Source organism: Eupeodes corollae, chromosome 1 (assembly GCF_945859685.1).
Source record: "Eupeodes corollae chromosome 1, idEupCoro1.1, whole genome shotgun sequence".
Taxonomy (NCBI): Eukaryota; Metazoa; Arthropoda; class Insecta; order Diptera; family Syrphidae; genus Eupeodes; species Eupeodes corollae.
In genome coordinates, this window is record NC_079147.1 from 139,313,244 (window position 1) to 139,327,292 (window position 14,049).

The 14,049-nt window shown below is 30.6% G+C and overlaps 1 protein-coding gene across 2 annotated transcripts; it reads right to left on the bottom strand.

Moving 5' to 3' along the window:
- Window positions 1-238: 238 nt before the first annotated feature.
- Window positions 239-11,618, bottom strand: LOC129954171 (14-3-3 protein epsilon). Of its 2 annotated transcripts, none has more exons than XM_056067902.1 (5): window positions 11,462-11,618; window positions 11,168-11,266; window positions 3,343-3,812; window positions 3,068-3,248; window positions 239-1,951 (listed from the first exon to the last, which is right to left on the bottom strand). In XM_056067902.1, exons 2-5 carry the CDS (start codon window positions 11,229-11,231, stop codon window positions 1,896-1,898), a joined length of 771 nt encoding a protein of 256 aa, XP_055923877.1. In that variant the 5' UTR covers window positions 11,232-11,266; window positions 11,462-11,618; the 3' UTR covers window positions 239-1,895. The 2 variants fall into 2 exon arrangements, with proteins under 2 accessions (XP_055923877.1, XP_055923878.1); XM_056067903.1 differs by having other exon boundaries at window positions 11,168-11,369; window positions 11,462-11,593.
- Window positions 11,619-14,049: the final 2,431 nt, after the last annotated feature.

A 14,049-nucleotide genomic window follows, 5' to 3' on the forward strand; every position in this document is an offset into this window, starting at 1 on the left:
TACCGTAGCATGATTTTGTAAGAAAAGCGTAAAATTTGTTGGAACTTATTTAACCAATTGGAACAATCGCATTTTTATTGCGATACTTATTTAGCTACCATTTGTGATTACGGCACCTAACACAAACAGAATTTAAAGACTTTTTTTTCGAACGTGGAAGTTGACTTCTTAAAACATATAAAATCTCATCCATATCCAAGTTCTTCGCAGAAAAAGGAAATTAAATTTTCCGTTGTTCTTTTTTTTGTTTTTGTTTCTCCTTCTCTTTTATTTAAATAAAGAAAATTGTTCTTAAAATCATAAAAAATATGCACACAAATTTTATCAATGCTGGTTACAGTTAAACCTTTTTTAGTATTATTGTTTTTCTTTTTTTATTGATAAACTTCGAAAATCGGTTTTATATTATGCTTTTATCCAGAATTCTCTCTCACTAAGCATTTTGTTAAGTTGTTACACAAATATTCTATTATTATGTCTGCTTTTGTTTTGGTTGCTTGTGTTTTTCATGTTTTTCTTATGTTAAATAGAAAAAATGTATTTTAATTCTTTTGTTTTTCTTTTTTCTTTTGTTTTCATTGATTAAATTTTGGTACACGTGCTACCACAAATTACTTAAATAAAAACAAAAAAAAACAACACAAAAACGCATGTACTTTTTTTGTTTTCTCATTAATAATCATATATATATATATATAGCTTGCTTTTCACTATTTTCGTAAATAATAAATTGTTTTTTTTTTTTGTGTTTTATTTTTTAATGTTTTGTATTATAATTTAATTGTAATAATTAATAAATGCAGTATTTCGCGACGGCAAAGAAAAAAAATATTCTACTTCTGTGTTGACATTAATTTAATAATTATATGTACTTTTTTTATTTTTGAAATGTATGAATTAAGTTTATTTTATTTGCTTTGTTTAAATACTTTCTAATTAAATACAATATATATATAAATATATATAATCAGTTATATATATAAATATAATTAATAATTCATTGTATCTTTGCATGAGAACAATGCCATGTTTTTTTTTCTTTTTTTTTTTTTGTAAATTTGAATTAACTTCCTTTTTTGCTTTTATTTAAAAAAAAAATAAACATTAATTGAAGCAGAATGTTAAAATTTCTTATAAAATAAAAACAAAACGAAAACAATAAAAAATATATATATATTAAAAATAGTTTAGTTTTTAATTTCATTTTTATTGTATGTATTTTTTTTTATTTTTTATATATTTTATGTATATTATTGGAATATAAAGTAAACAAAATTTAACGGCGATAAGGATGTTTTGTGTGTATGCAATTGTGTAAGTATAATTAAGAAATCGTATCATGTGAGAAAAAACAAACAAAAACAAATATTGAGAAAAAGCCTATTTTTTGGAGAAAGAAAAACAACTTTGGAATAATTCATGTTATATTAAATCCGATTATTTAAAAATATGTTTAAATATGCAATGGCGAAATTAAAAAAAAAAAAAAAGAAACAAAAAAATGAAGTGAAATGAAATTTAATAATGATAAGAGGCAATTTTTTGTTTTGCATGGAAGTGGAGGGAGTAAAAAGAGGATGCACAAAATGTTTTCGATTTGAATTCTATACTTTATTAATTTCCATCTAAAGAAAAAAAAAATTATAAAGTATTTTATATTGAGTGGGTGCTTTTTGCTGTGTTGTTGTTGTTGTTGATTTTTTTTAATACAAAGACGAAACAATACACTTATAATTTATATTTCTTATATGTATATTATTTTTTTTATATTTTTTAGATTCCTTAAAATTAAAGTTGTTGGTTTTGTGTGTGTTTTTATTGATGTTTATTTTTATTATTATATATTTTCTTTTATATTTTATATGCCATTTTCACACAATTTAATGGTACATAAATTACGACACATCCTGATCTTCAACATCTTGAATTTGTTCTTTTTGCTCGCCTTCACCTTTAAAAAAAAAAATGAAATGAGGGTTAAGTTAAAGTTTATTTAAAGATTTAAAATAAAACTTAAGTTTATAAGTCACTTGATAATGAATATGTGATCTTATGAGGCAACAAAATACCTAGTGGGTTTTGTCAGTAGCTCATTATTTTGATTGTTAGATAAACTGATATATCCATTTGTGTACATAATCTATTTTCAGAAAGTAACTGATGTTTAATTTATCGAGTTTAAGAGCCAAATAATAAATAATGTAAATTTATTTTTATTTTCATGGTTCATCTGAGTTCGGAATTATTCAGTGCTAACTTTTGTATTTCAATTGGTCTCTTGATAAGTAAGTAAATATAATAAATTAGCACTCTTATATAGTGCCATCAAAAAATTAAGTTACAAAACATGACTCACAAATCTTAAAACAAATATCGTTTGGATATAGTTCACCTTTTACACGTGTCAGAACAGAAAAAAATTACCCACTGTTTTTCTTAAGTTGGAATAAATGTTTTTATGAACTAATAACATCAAATAACAAAATCATATAATATAATGCATAAAAAACAGTTCAGTTTATGCATTAAGTGGCTTAAAAGTCAATGCGTTCAACATTATGAACGTATTTATTGCAGAATTTAAATCTCTCAAAGAACAATAGTTTGTTTATATTATTAAATCTTTTTTTAAGTAAAATAAAAAACAATTGCCTAAAATTAAAACAATAGTCCGAAATACATTCTGGAAAACAATATTTCTAACATGTGGTAATACTTTTAAATAATGAGCAATTTTTGCTTAAAAAGTCGGATTGAAATTTATCTGAATTTGGAGGAACAAGTATTTGTTTATAGCTTACTATAATCATTCTATGCACATACATACATATACATATTCTATTTCCCTTTCTAAATTCTAAATTGAAAAGATCAATCGTTACTGCTAAATTTGAATATCATAACTTCTACGTATTGGTATTCATGATTGAAATTGAATTAAGTTTATCTTCCTCAAACAATTTTTTTTGTTGGATAGTAGACAATGACATGTTATGAATTCAAATTCAAGGCAACTTAAAATTAAAAATAGAAACAATGTTTAATTATTTTTGTTTTGTTTACTTACCATCAGCCTGCATATCGGACGTCCATAGGGTAAGGTTGTCCCTTAAAAGCTGCATGATTAGCGTTGAGTCTTTGTAGCTTTCTTCGCTGAGTGTATCCAGCTCAGCGATGGCATCATCAAACGCTGCTTTCGCCAGTCTGCAGGCACGGTCCGGCGAGTTCAAAATTTCATAGTAAAACACCTGAATGTGACATAAGAAGAAACAAAAAAAACAACAACATAGAAAATTAAAACCTTCTGTGAATTTGTTTTTTTTTTTTTTTAATTATACTTACGGAGAAATTAAGAGCTAATCCCAAACGAATTGGATGTGTTGGAGGAAGATCGTTCATGGCGATATCGCTGGCTGCCTTATAGGCGATCAGTGAGTTCTCAGCGGCATCCTTACGATCCGATCCGGTAGCGAATTCAGCCAAATAACGATGATAATCACCCTTCATTTTATAATAAAATACTTTACTCTCGCCACTTGTGGCACATGGAATGAGATGTTTCTCCAATACATTTAGAATATCGGAACAAATATCGCGCAATTCTTTTTCCACCTGACCGCGATAAGTTTTGATCATTTCAAGCTTCTCTTCGGCTCCTTTGTTTTCTTCCTTCTGTTCGATTGAGGTGATTATTCGCCATGAGGCACGACGAGCTCCAATCACATTTTTATATGCGACTGATAGAAGGTTTCTCTCTTCAACCGTAAGTTCAACATCCATGGATGCGACTTTCTTCATGGCCTCAACCATTTCTAAACACAAATAAAATATATATACATAAATAAATAAATAAAAGCACATTTGCATTTGATTAGGCAACATAAAAAACAATAACATCATAATTTTCTCCATGGAATGTATTTGTTCTTTTTCTTTGTATGTATACTTCAATTAATTGACTATAAAAATTCTTTAAAATAGTCGATAAACGAAGGACTACGTATATAATACACAAACATTCATACATAGATGCTTATAAGGCCGAAAATTTGTACGTGTTTTGTTTAATTGATAAATATTATCTCTCCAGTGAAGCTTAATTATCTAATTAGACAAAATATGAATTGTTTGTTCAACCAAACAAACAAAAAGTACGAGTATATACCCTTTTGTTTAGGAAGTTTTTTTTAACTCATGCAGAGGTTTTTAATAATGAATAAGTGTGTATATTTTGGCTTGATAACCATTCGCGAATATGTACATATATAGACAAATATTTGATTCATATCAGTATATAAATATACCAATACCTGTGTTATTCTTGGAATTACGTAAACAAATTATAAAATTAAAGCTTACCTACCACTAAAATAATGACAAGTCAATTTGTAATTTTTGTTTCTACTTTATGACTGGTACTCAATGATATTAAGAAAGAAAACCAAATCTTTAGCAAATGGAAATGTTAGGGTCTAAGGTGAATCTCCCTGGATATTTTATTTCCTTCAGAATTTGTAATTGAAATTCTCCCTGGAAAAAATTCCCTCGAACAAAAATTCTATGCAATCACAGATCAACAGATCCCTGGAATTTTATTTTTCATGACAACAATTAATTCCGAGGGAAACTTTTAAGCATTATTAATGTTCCCAAAGTTCGAAAGAGGGAGATATTCCGAGTAAAATTTATATTCACGATATTCAGTAAAAATATTATTTGAAAATTAGAATTTTTAAGTGGTTAAGTGTTTGTCCAGATCTTATAAAATTTTTGGCACACAGAAAAGGACAACTCTATAAGCCTTTAGGATCATTAGGGTTGTGAGCCGAGTTCAAATTCTTAAAGTTTGTCCACACAAAAAATAAATTTCAAGAAGCATTGCTTAAAAAAAATTCTGAAATATTTCCCATTTTTCAAAAACCCTGTACCTACAATAATTTCAGAAATGTTTCTGATTCGTTTTTTTAGTGTGTGCGATTCAGAAATATTTTTTAAATGTTTCTTTGTTTCTCATCTGTGTATATCTGTTTTCTTTTTGTTTGCAAAATTTGAATTTTTAAGAAATTTGAAACAAGCATCAGCTTTTTCGTTCTTTTTTTTAATTTCGTTAAGTGGATTCCACAAAACATTTCCAATTCTTACATTTATATCAATTGGATAAAATTCTCGTTTTTAGCTTTATTTTATATCTATATTCAGCAACTCACACACTGTCCACCTTATATAATAGATTGGGAAACAAATCAAGTTGTCAGAAAAAGAAACAGAGAAACATTTCAGAAATGTTTCGCCAGCTTTCAGAATGAAGACAACATTTCAAAACTGTTTCGTTGTTGCTGCAACGTTTTTTGAATGTTTCTGAACGAACCTTTTTTATTTTAAAAATTCTATGAAAAGCCATTTTTGCAAACGAAAAGAGCTCAAAATGAACAGTACAATCATCAGAATCAGTTTATACCTTTTTTCTTAAAACTTGTTTTAGAAAATGAAAACAACTTCTATTTTATGTTTATAAGAAGAAACATAATTTCTTAGTTTAAAAACTAACTTTTAACATTTTTTGAATCAACAAAAAGCAATGTTGAGATTATGGATTTTCAATTCATAGCTGATATATAAGTCTATATTTTTAATTAAATGACAGGTGTTATCATTAGGCTTTTTTGATGAAACTCATTTTTAAGTTTCATATTTTTTTCTCGCTCACACTCCTTTATTTAGGAAATTAATTTTTTCTTCACTCACCTATACTCCTTACATAACTTTAAATAGGGGATGACATAAAATGTAGAAATGTCAAAAAGTCGCATAAAAAAGTCCTTTCTGAACAATATTAATAATTCAAAGTATTGATAAGTCACTGCCCTTTGGAAATGACAATTTTTCTATTCGTCAAAGCTCAGCTTAATTATGCTTAAATAACAAAGCAACATCATTCAGTCTATTTAAAGCTATAATCAAAGCCTTGATAGATATCACGGCTGAAGAAGAATCTTCATTGGGATGTTTTAAAGTTGAGCTTTTTATACAGGCCTCCTCTTACAGATTATGCTTAAGAGAAAAGTACCAAGACGTGCAAATTATTCAACAATTTGAAAATACAACGCTTAGGTTTATGTAAGTAGTATATATCTTATTTATTACGATAAATCACGTTATTTTAGTTCTTTTTTTCAACAAAAAAAATAAATAATGGTTAATTTTTGGATTGATTAGTTTTCTCTTATGTTGGTGTAGGTTTAGTGATTGTATGACAAAAACGAATTAAAGTATAGAACAAAAACAATACAAAAAAGAGCCAAAAAAAACTTTTCTTCTTTTTTGAAAATAAAGAAAACAGATAAATACTCTTGGTGGGTAATATAACATTGAATAAATTTTCAAACAAAAGTTTTAACACACCCTCCAACCAATTCCTTCACTCGTGCTCTCAAGCTTAACCATCAACAAAAAATAAATACAATAGATATCAGTTTCTAGTTTAGGCTAAAAACCAAGGTTGAATTCAAAAACAAGGTCATTGTTTTTTTGTGCTGTCTAAATTTGTATTGCTATTATTTTTTTTAAAACGGTTTGAGCATTGGGGAGTAAAATATAGCTATGCATACGTTTAAGCAAAAAAGGGTGAAACAATAAACATAAATGTACGCAATATACATTTTCTTTTAGTAATACACAAAAACATTCATCATGAAGGTGTGGTGAAAAAAAAATAAAAAGTGGGATGTTTCAATGAAAAAGAAAAGCAATGTAATGGGCGTTTACTCGGGCATTTAAAAAACATTCATTATTTCGTAATTTTATAATTCGAAACAATTATTTAAACCTTAAAATAAAATGTAAGCTTCTGTGTTTTGAATAAAAAACAGAATTAATCCAACATAAATTCTTAATCTAATTTCTCTTTAAAATAAAACTTCTTTATTTTTCTTTCACTGTCAATCAAACATTGTAGTCTTTAAATAAGTCCAGAGAATAAAAAAATAATTTCTCTTCCTTCCATTTCCTTGTGTCGATTATCAAACAAAACGAAAAATAATCTTATACCTATTCAGTTGGTCCAATATTAGGAAAGGGTAGTTTCCATCCCCCATAGGGCGTTGGATTGTCATGCCAGAGGTCTTGGGTTCGATCCTTGCCTATGCAATCTAAAGTTTCTTTACACGTTTACTGCCTCTTGCGAGGAATTGACAAATTCTCTAAGAGTTATTCTTGTCATGAAAAGTGCTTTCTCAAATAAGCGGTTCAGATTCAGCTTAAAACTGTAGGTCCCCTCCATCCCTGATATCAGTACTCGCACACAGGAATGGTGGAGGCTTGTAAGCCACAAGGCCCTTGTTCTCAACGGACTGCTTTCCACCCAAATTTATTTATTTTTTAGTTTTCATCTGTACTTTAGGGTTTTATTGTAAAGCAGAAAGATATGTTTGTCATGTTTTACTGTCTTCTTATTTAGTTTGAAGGATTTAAAAAAGGATCTCATAATATTGAAGTTTTTAAACTGGTCTTTCTTGCTTGAAAAATTCAATTTCCTTATTAAAAATGGGCCAAAATAAATTCTTCTTGTAATTTAAAGTGGCGAATTAAAAGCTTTTGTAAAAGAGATTTTTCTGCTGTTTTGGTGTGGATATGTCGAAAAAAACTTAATACTTAGAACTAAGGGCCGTGAGCCACATTGATGCTGGATCTGTTGCGAAAATGCTTTATTTTTTCTGGCTACATTACCTAACCCAAACAACAAACTTGATTCACCGATTAAAGAAACACAATCTTTTTTCAAGTTATAGCGTAGTAAGGATCTAATAGGTACATAATTTCGAATTCTATATTATTTTCAAATTATATTTCCCATTTTGAATATTAAAAATCTTATTTGAACAAGAGAGTAACTGAGATGCTTAAAATATTAAGATTACATCTGCTAAATCTAGTGTGCACCTCTGTAACTAAAAATAATCTCATCAAAATTGGATAAGATTTCATAGAGAATTCTAAAGAAAATGTGGCCCTTCTTGTAAGTTGTATATGATTAAATGAATAATGAATTAAAAAACCTATATCTAGCTATTATATAGACACCATTCTACTTTTATTAAATTAAGTCAGTCAAATTTACGGTTGACGTAACAAATGGGTCTAATCTAAATAAGTGAATTCCCCAATTTGCTTTATAAAGTTCACAAAATTTATAACTGATAATAGCACAAAACGAATCTAGAAATATATTTTGTCTAGTGAAACCTTGTTACCTTGACAATATGTACATAGGTAACAGCTCTAGCTACCAACCAATGTATGTATGTAGGTATATCTATGAGTTCAAGCACACAAGTACCTATATAGGTATAAAGAAAAAAATAACAAAAATGACTAATTTCGATTCCGAGGTAAGCATCACTCGAAATAAGCATGTACAAGGTATAGTCAAGTCAGGAGGTAGAGCGGCGAAGTTGGGGGTTGTGTTTTATACCTTGCTATTTGCTTTGTTAACTCGTCGGAAGTTAAATATACGTAGATAGCTACTCAAAACATTACTGAACTGCATTAAATTAAAAAATTATCAAATGAAAAATAACTATTAAAGAATTCACAATGACAAACAAACTAAACTATCTAAGATTGTGGATTTGTTCTTTTTTTTAGAAAACTCATAAGAAAATGTAGTTACATCCTCATTTGTCTAGACAACCATAGACCCATCACCTTATTAGGTATGAAGCCATCCCCCAATTAAGCTCCAACAGTGGCACTACCATGCGCCATTGTACCTAGTACAAAACCTTATGATATTTTTATAGCATTTCTTTCCATTTCCATCATGAAGTGTAGTATGTAGGTTCGTACACTTGCTACTTTTTCTTTTTGTATCTACTAGTGGAGGTCATGACAAAAAGCTGTAGGTATCACCGCCTCAATTAACTTGGATGAGGGTTGTCGGTGTTTGGTTTGGATGGAAGTTGCTGATATAATGAAAGGGGGGCTCAGTGTTGTAATTAATGCAATACTTTTCTTAAAGTGTATCATACTTTAAAACTCTCGTCATCTTCAAAATGAAAGCGAATACAGTTAAAGTAACTAATTTTATGGGAATTCGTGTGTGAATCATTGCAAATATGATTTACGATTACGACAACGACTACTACTACGAAGACGACGACACGACAAGAACTTCAAAAAGTAGGTTCGTGTGGTCGTGGTTTGATTCAGTTGGATGAATCATTTTTCTTTCTACACCAACAGCAAAGCAACTAAACGGAAAAGAAAGAAATGACCGATTTGAGAGAAGCAATGACTTACAGCGCAGCCGGCAAAAACAACCCAACAAAATGATGAAGAAAAAAAAAACAACCAAGAGATAAAGAGAAGAACCTCTTCTTCGGTTCTGTTCCTTGTTCTCGATATTGGATTCAAAAAAGCAAGAAAACCGGATCAAAGAAAAACCCCAAGACAGCAACTACCCTTGCACGAGCCACGGAAAGGAAAGATCCCTTCCTGTTCTTAACACACAAGTCTTCCATCAGAATAGTTTTCAGTTTTGCTTTTGGATTCATTAACTTCTCATGTTCTAATAAAAACGAAAAAACGATAAATATCTTCAGGAAAAACAATTTTCATAAATAAATAATTAGTAACAAGGAAAATTCAATGGAAATGGAAAATTGCACGCAAAAAAAAATGGAAAAAACCTGACTCAAGAGACATAGTAATTATGTATGTATACTATAGGTAAATACATAGTGTTTCTGTGTACAGACACACGCTGGCGCTGCTTTTCTTTTGCTGCTTCTGCATGGAAAACTACGTCATGTTTTTCTATCTCGCTTGCTATGCTATACAAATCTTTGCATCAACTTGAGGAAACGAGAAAATATGACATTTTCAAGTTTAACTAACTTTTTTTTCGGTGATTCCATATTCCATCTTTACACAAACACACACATATACATACAATGCTGCACAGCAACACTGCTGAAGATACGAGTGTAGAGTGAAAAATAAAAAGCAAGAGGGTGGGAATGGAAAGGGAGTAGCAAATATAATAGATACTTGAACAATTTAGATACATTTATAACATATAGCAATAGTTTTTCAAGACAAACTGATAGAATTGCACTTAATTTTTGAAAATAAATCGACACAAAAGTTCGTTATGAAAACCATGTGATTGGCATTGGGGAGCATCGTGTAGAGCGCAAAAAAAGACAAGGACGGCACCATAAGGTTCTTTTGTGTAAAAGTAAAAGAGTGTGTCCAGCAACCGAAACCAAACTGCCACCGCCAATTTCAGTATCACTGTTTCTCAAGAAAATCAATAAAAGAAAATAGTCTCATCATATTTGTTTTTTTCTTTTGAAGAAAATTCCTCTACGAAAATTTTGTAAGCAAGTGATTGATTCTTATCAAAAGCGGCGATGGCGAATTCAAATATAATCAATTTTCATTCCAGTGTGCTATGTCGCACATTCTTTTTTTGCCCGGACCTTTTTTATTGATCCATTCATTGATTTTTTGTATTCCATAATCAGTCTGTCTCATGTGTCATGGTCTCCTTGGCTTTTTCACTCCAGTGTTCGAACTTAAACATCTCCCCCATTTTTAGTTAATGAAAGAAAAAGAATAAAAAATACCAACGAAAAAAGTTAAAAAGGCGGCATAGCAACGCAACGCAGAAGAAAAAAAACGAGATTTTTGTCTCCTTTTTTTTTAAATTACGACTCGCCCGCCTGAAGAAAAATTTATACGAATGAAGAAATCACAGATTTTCATGCTGGGACCAAAAACTGTTGAAGTTTAAAGAAATAAAAAACAAGATGGAAAATGTATTGCCAGAACCACAGCAGGCCGCCGCAGGGCTAGGAAACACTTGCAATTTTTTTCCCAGCCAGGCTAAGGCAACTCTTCATTATTGGCCACAACCTCTGCTCTGACCTTTTTCGCCCCTCTTCCTTTTTGGATACATGTTCAATTTTTAAATATATATGTACATGCATAAATATATATACGTCTATATATATAGGTATGGAAAATATATGTATGCACGAAGAAAAAATCATGCAGAAATGAGTAAAAAAAAAAATTGTATCTTTCTCTAGATCATTCCATGGGAAAATTTTTGATAAATTATTTTTTAATTTAAATGCGTTTTTTCTTGTATGATTACACTTACCATCGTAGCGTTCGGCTTGTTCAGCCAATTTAGCCTTGTAAACATTATTTTCGCGTTCAGACATCGTGTTGTCTCGGAGAAATAAGTTGCTTTATAATCCTTGAAAAGTAATCCAAAGAAAAGAAGAAAATCTGCGAATTAGTAGCTGGGCGACTCAAACTTATGGTTTTATTTTTTGATATTTTCGATTAGAAAAAATAAACTATTTGGACACAGAAAAAATTATAGGATATGGAAAAGAAAAACCAATGAATTATGAAAAGCTATACTAAATATATTGGAGATTTATTTTACTTTTTTTTTCTTTTCAAAAATTTAAAACTCTTCTTCGTGAGGACTCGTCGTCGGCCTGGTCGAATTCAATACTCAATACTGAGAGGAATATTGTATATTTGGTCGGTGGGTTCTCGTTTGGTTCGGTTTTCGGTATCGTTCTACGTTGGCGACGGCGGCGAGTGGAACGTTTGCACACATGCGCCATTTGTGAATAATATGGCAACGAAATATTATGCTGTCTTATTCTTTCGTGTGGTGGTATAGGGAAGAAGAATGGAGAAAATAGATTTGGTGCTTAATCAATATGGCCGCACCTTTTCTTGCCTCTCGCTCTAACATTCGGCTGGAATTGTTGGCCTTTGGATAATGTTTTCCTTGTCGTTGTTGGTGGCGGTGGTGACACATACAACGCATACATATTGAAAATGAGAGCATACATCGTTTCTTTTATAAATGGCGGACATTTTACACTTTTTTGGACAACTGAACTCCAAAACGTCCCTGCTGGCCTGCTCTGCTGCTGGTGTTTCTCGTGTTCTCCGGGTTTCATTTCCATTTTTTTTGTTTGTCTGGTTGATTTTTGAAAATGAAATATTGGTTTTGTGAACTGGAATGGAGTTAAGCATTGCCAGTTTTTTGGAATATTTAATTTATTTTTATTTTTCGTTCGTTTCATATCCAGCGTTTGTATTTAATGGCTAAACACAATAGACGCGACACCGACGTGAGCACAGACAAACAACACTGCCGGAAAGCTGTCGAAATTGCTAACTGCTAATTTCTTGACAATGTATTTATAATTCTTAAACTTGATTTATTGAAAATTAGGACTCGATTGAGTTTTAAGTCATTTCTTTATCAAGTTTTAAAGTGTTAGACCGGTTATTTGGATCTTAGTTTGAGAAAGAATTTTGATTTATTAGACACTTGAATTTGGAAATCAGAATTTGGTGAAGAAATATTTTTACTCGTTTGAACAAGGGGGCTTATTATTTCAATTGATACCACTAGAATTTTGAATGCGCAATGATAATATATGTTCTTTAATCCATACGGATTATCTTTTAACACGTAATACAACAACCATTTGTGATCCTCGGTTAGTTTTATAAACCTTAAAAACAGTTTTTATTGTGGTGGATAGATGGCTATTTTATGTTTCAAATGGTAAGGTAGGGTGAACTGTAGTTTAAAGAAAAGAGGTAGAAAATGTTCAAAAAACAATCAAACATAAGAAAAAAGGAGATAGTTGTATGAAAGTCTTATGACTTTTACCTACATTCATCGCTTTACTTTAGCAGGATAAAGTACATTAAAATATTCATTTATGGACGTGACCAAGCCCTGCTTAATTAAAAAATATTATTTTTGACATAGAAGAAAATATTGTACATGCATTTAAGCTTTTTGTTGACTTTTTGCACGCTAAACGCAGACATAATATTTAATGTCATAATGACCTCTAAAGTAGATATACATGTATCTGAATGAGAAGATAGATAATGCTTTGTAGCCCTATGTTTTAAAACACATGATAGAATGAGTACATAATAGAATTTTTCATTTAAGTTCCTATAATTTGCCCTAAACCCATATGTAAAGCTGGCACGGGTACCGTGGCCTGGTGGTTAGTGGGTATGACTGTCATGCCAGAGGTCTTGGGTTCAATCCATCTAAAGTTGTTTTTCAAGGGTACTGCCTCTTGCAAAGAATTGACAAATCATTCAAGAGCAGAGATGGCAGAAATGCAATTTTTTTTTGTTACGTCTGCTACATAAATGAGGTAGTTAATGTAGTTAAATGTAGCAGACGTAGCGGTAGACGTCAAAACGTAGTTTGAAATGTCCATTCAACCGCCAAATTGACAAATTGCATCGAAAAGATACATTTTTTGCACAACCTGAACCATATAAAGACTTTAGCAGCTACAGATACTGATAAAAAGATAACAACAGATATTCAGCAATTATTGTTTGATGACAATTTTGTCCAGTCAATAGAAGAAGAAATTTATATCTACGATCCTGTCAAGATGATGCAACCATCATCTCTGAAGCTGTAGATTTGTGGCTACAGCTGCAATTGCCAGAAAAATATGACCACTTTTTGATCGCAAGGGAAAAAATGGCGATCTCCATTGATGCAATAGCGGCATATAGCTTGGATCCAAGATATCTTGGCAAAAATTTAACAATACCGCAGCGAATCGAGGTTACACTATATTTCATTGAAATTTTCTCAGCTGGAGAACTAAATGATTACGATAAATCCCTCAAAGATCAGGTTATTTCATTAAATGAAAAGCTTAGAGAATGTAGTAATGGTGATACTAGCGATGGCAAAGGTGGTGGAAGTGAAGTTTTGCTGCCAAAAACTTACTGGAGTTTGGCATCCAGACAGCATCCAGGCATATCAAGATATGCTATTCCTTTATTCAGTATTCCACCGTCATCTGCAGCAATAGAGAGGGTGTTCTCGCAGTGGTCATTCGTCCATACGAAAATTCGGAACAGGCTTAACCAAGAACATTCCCAAAAATTAATAGATATACACTATACTCTTAAAATGAACGACAGAAATGAAATAGATGGTTATTAAATTTGCAT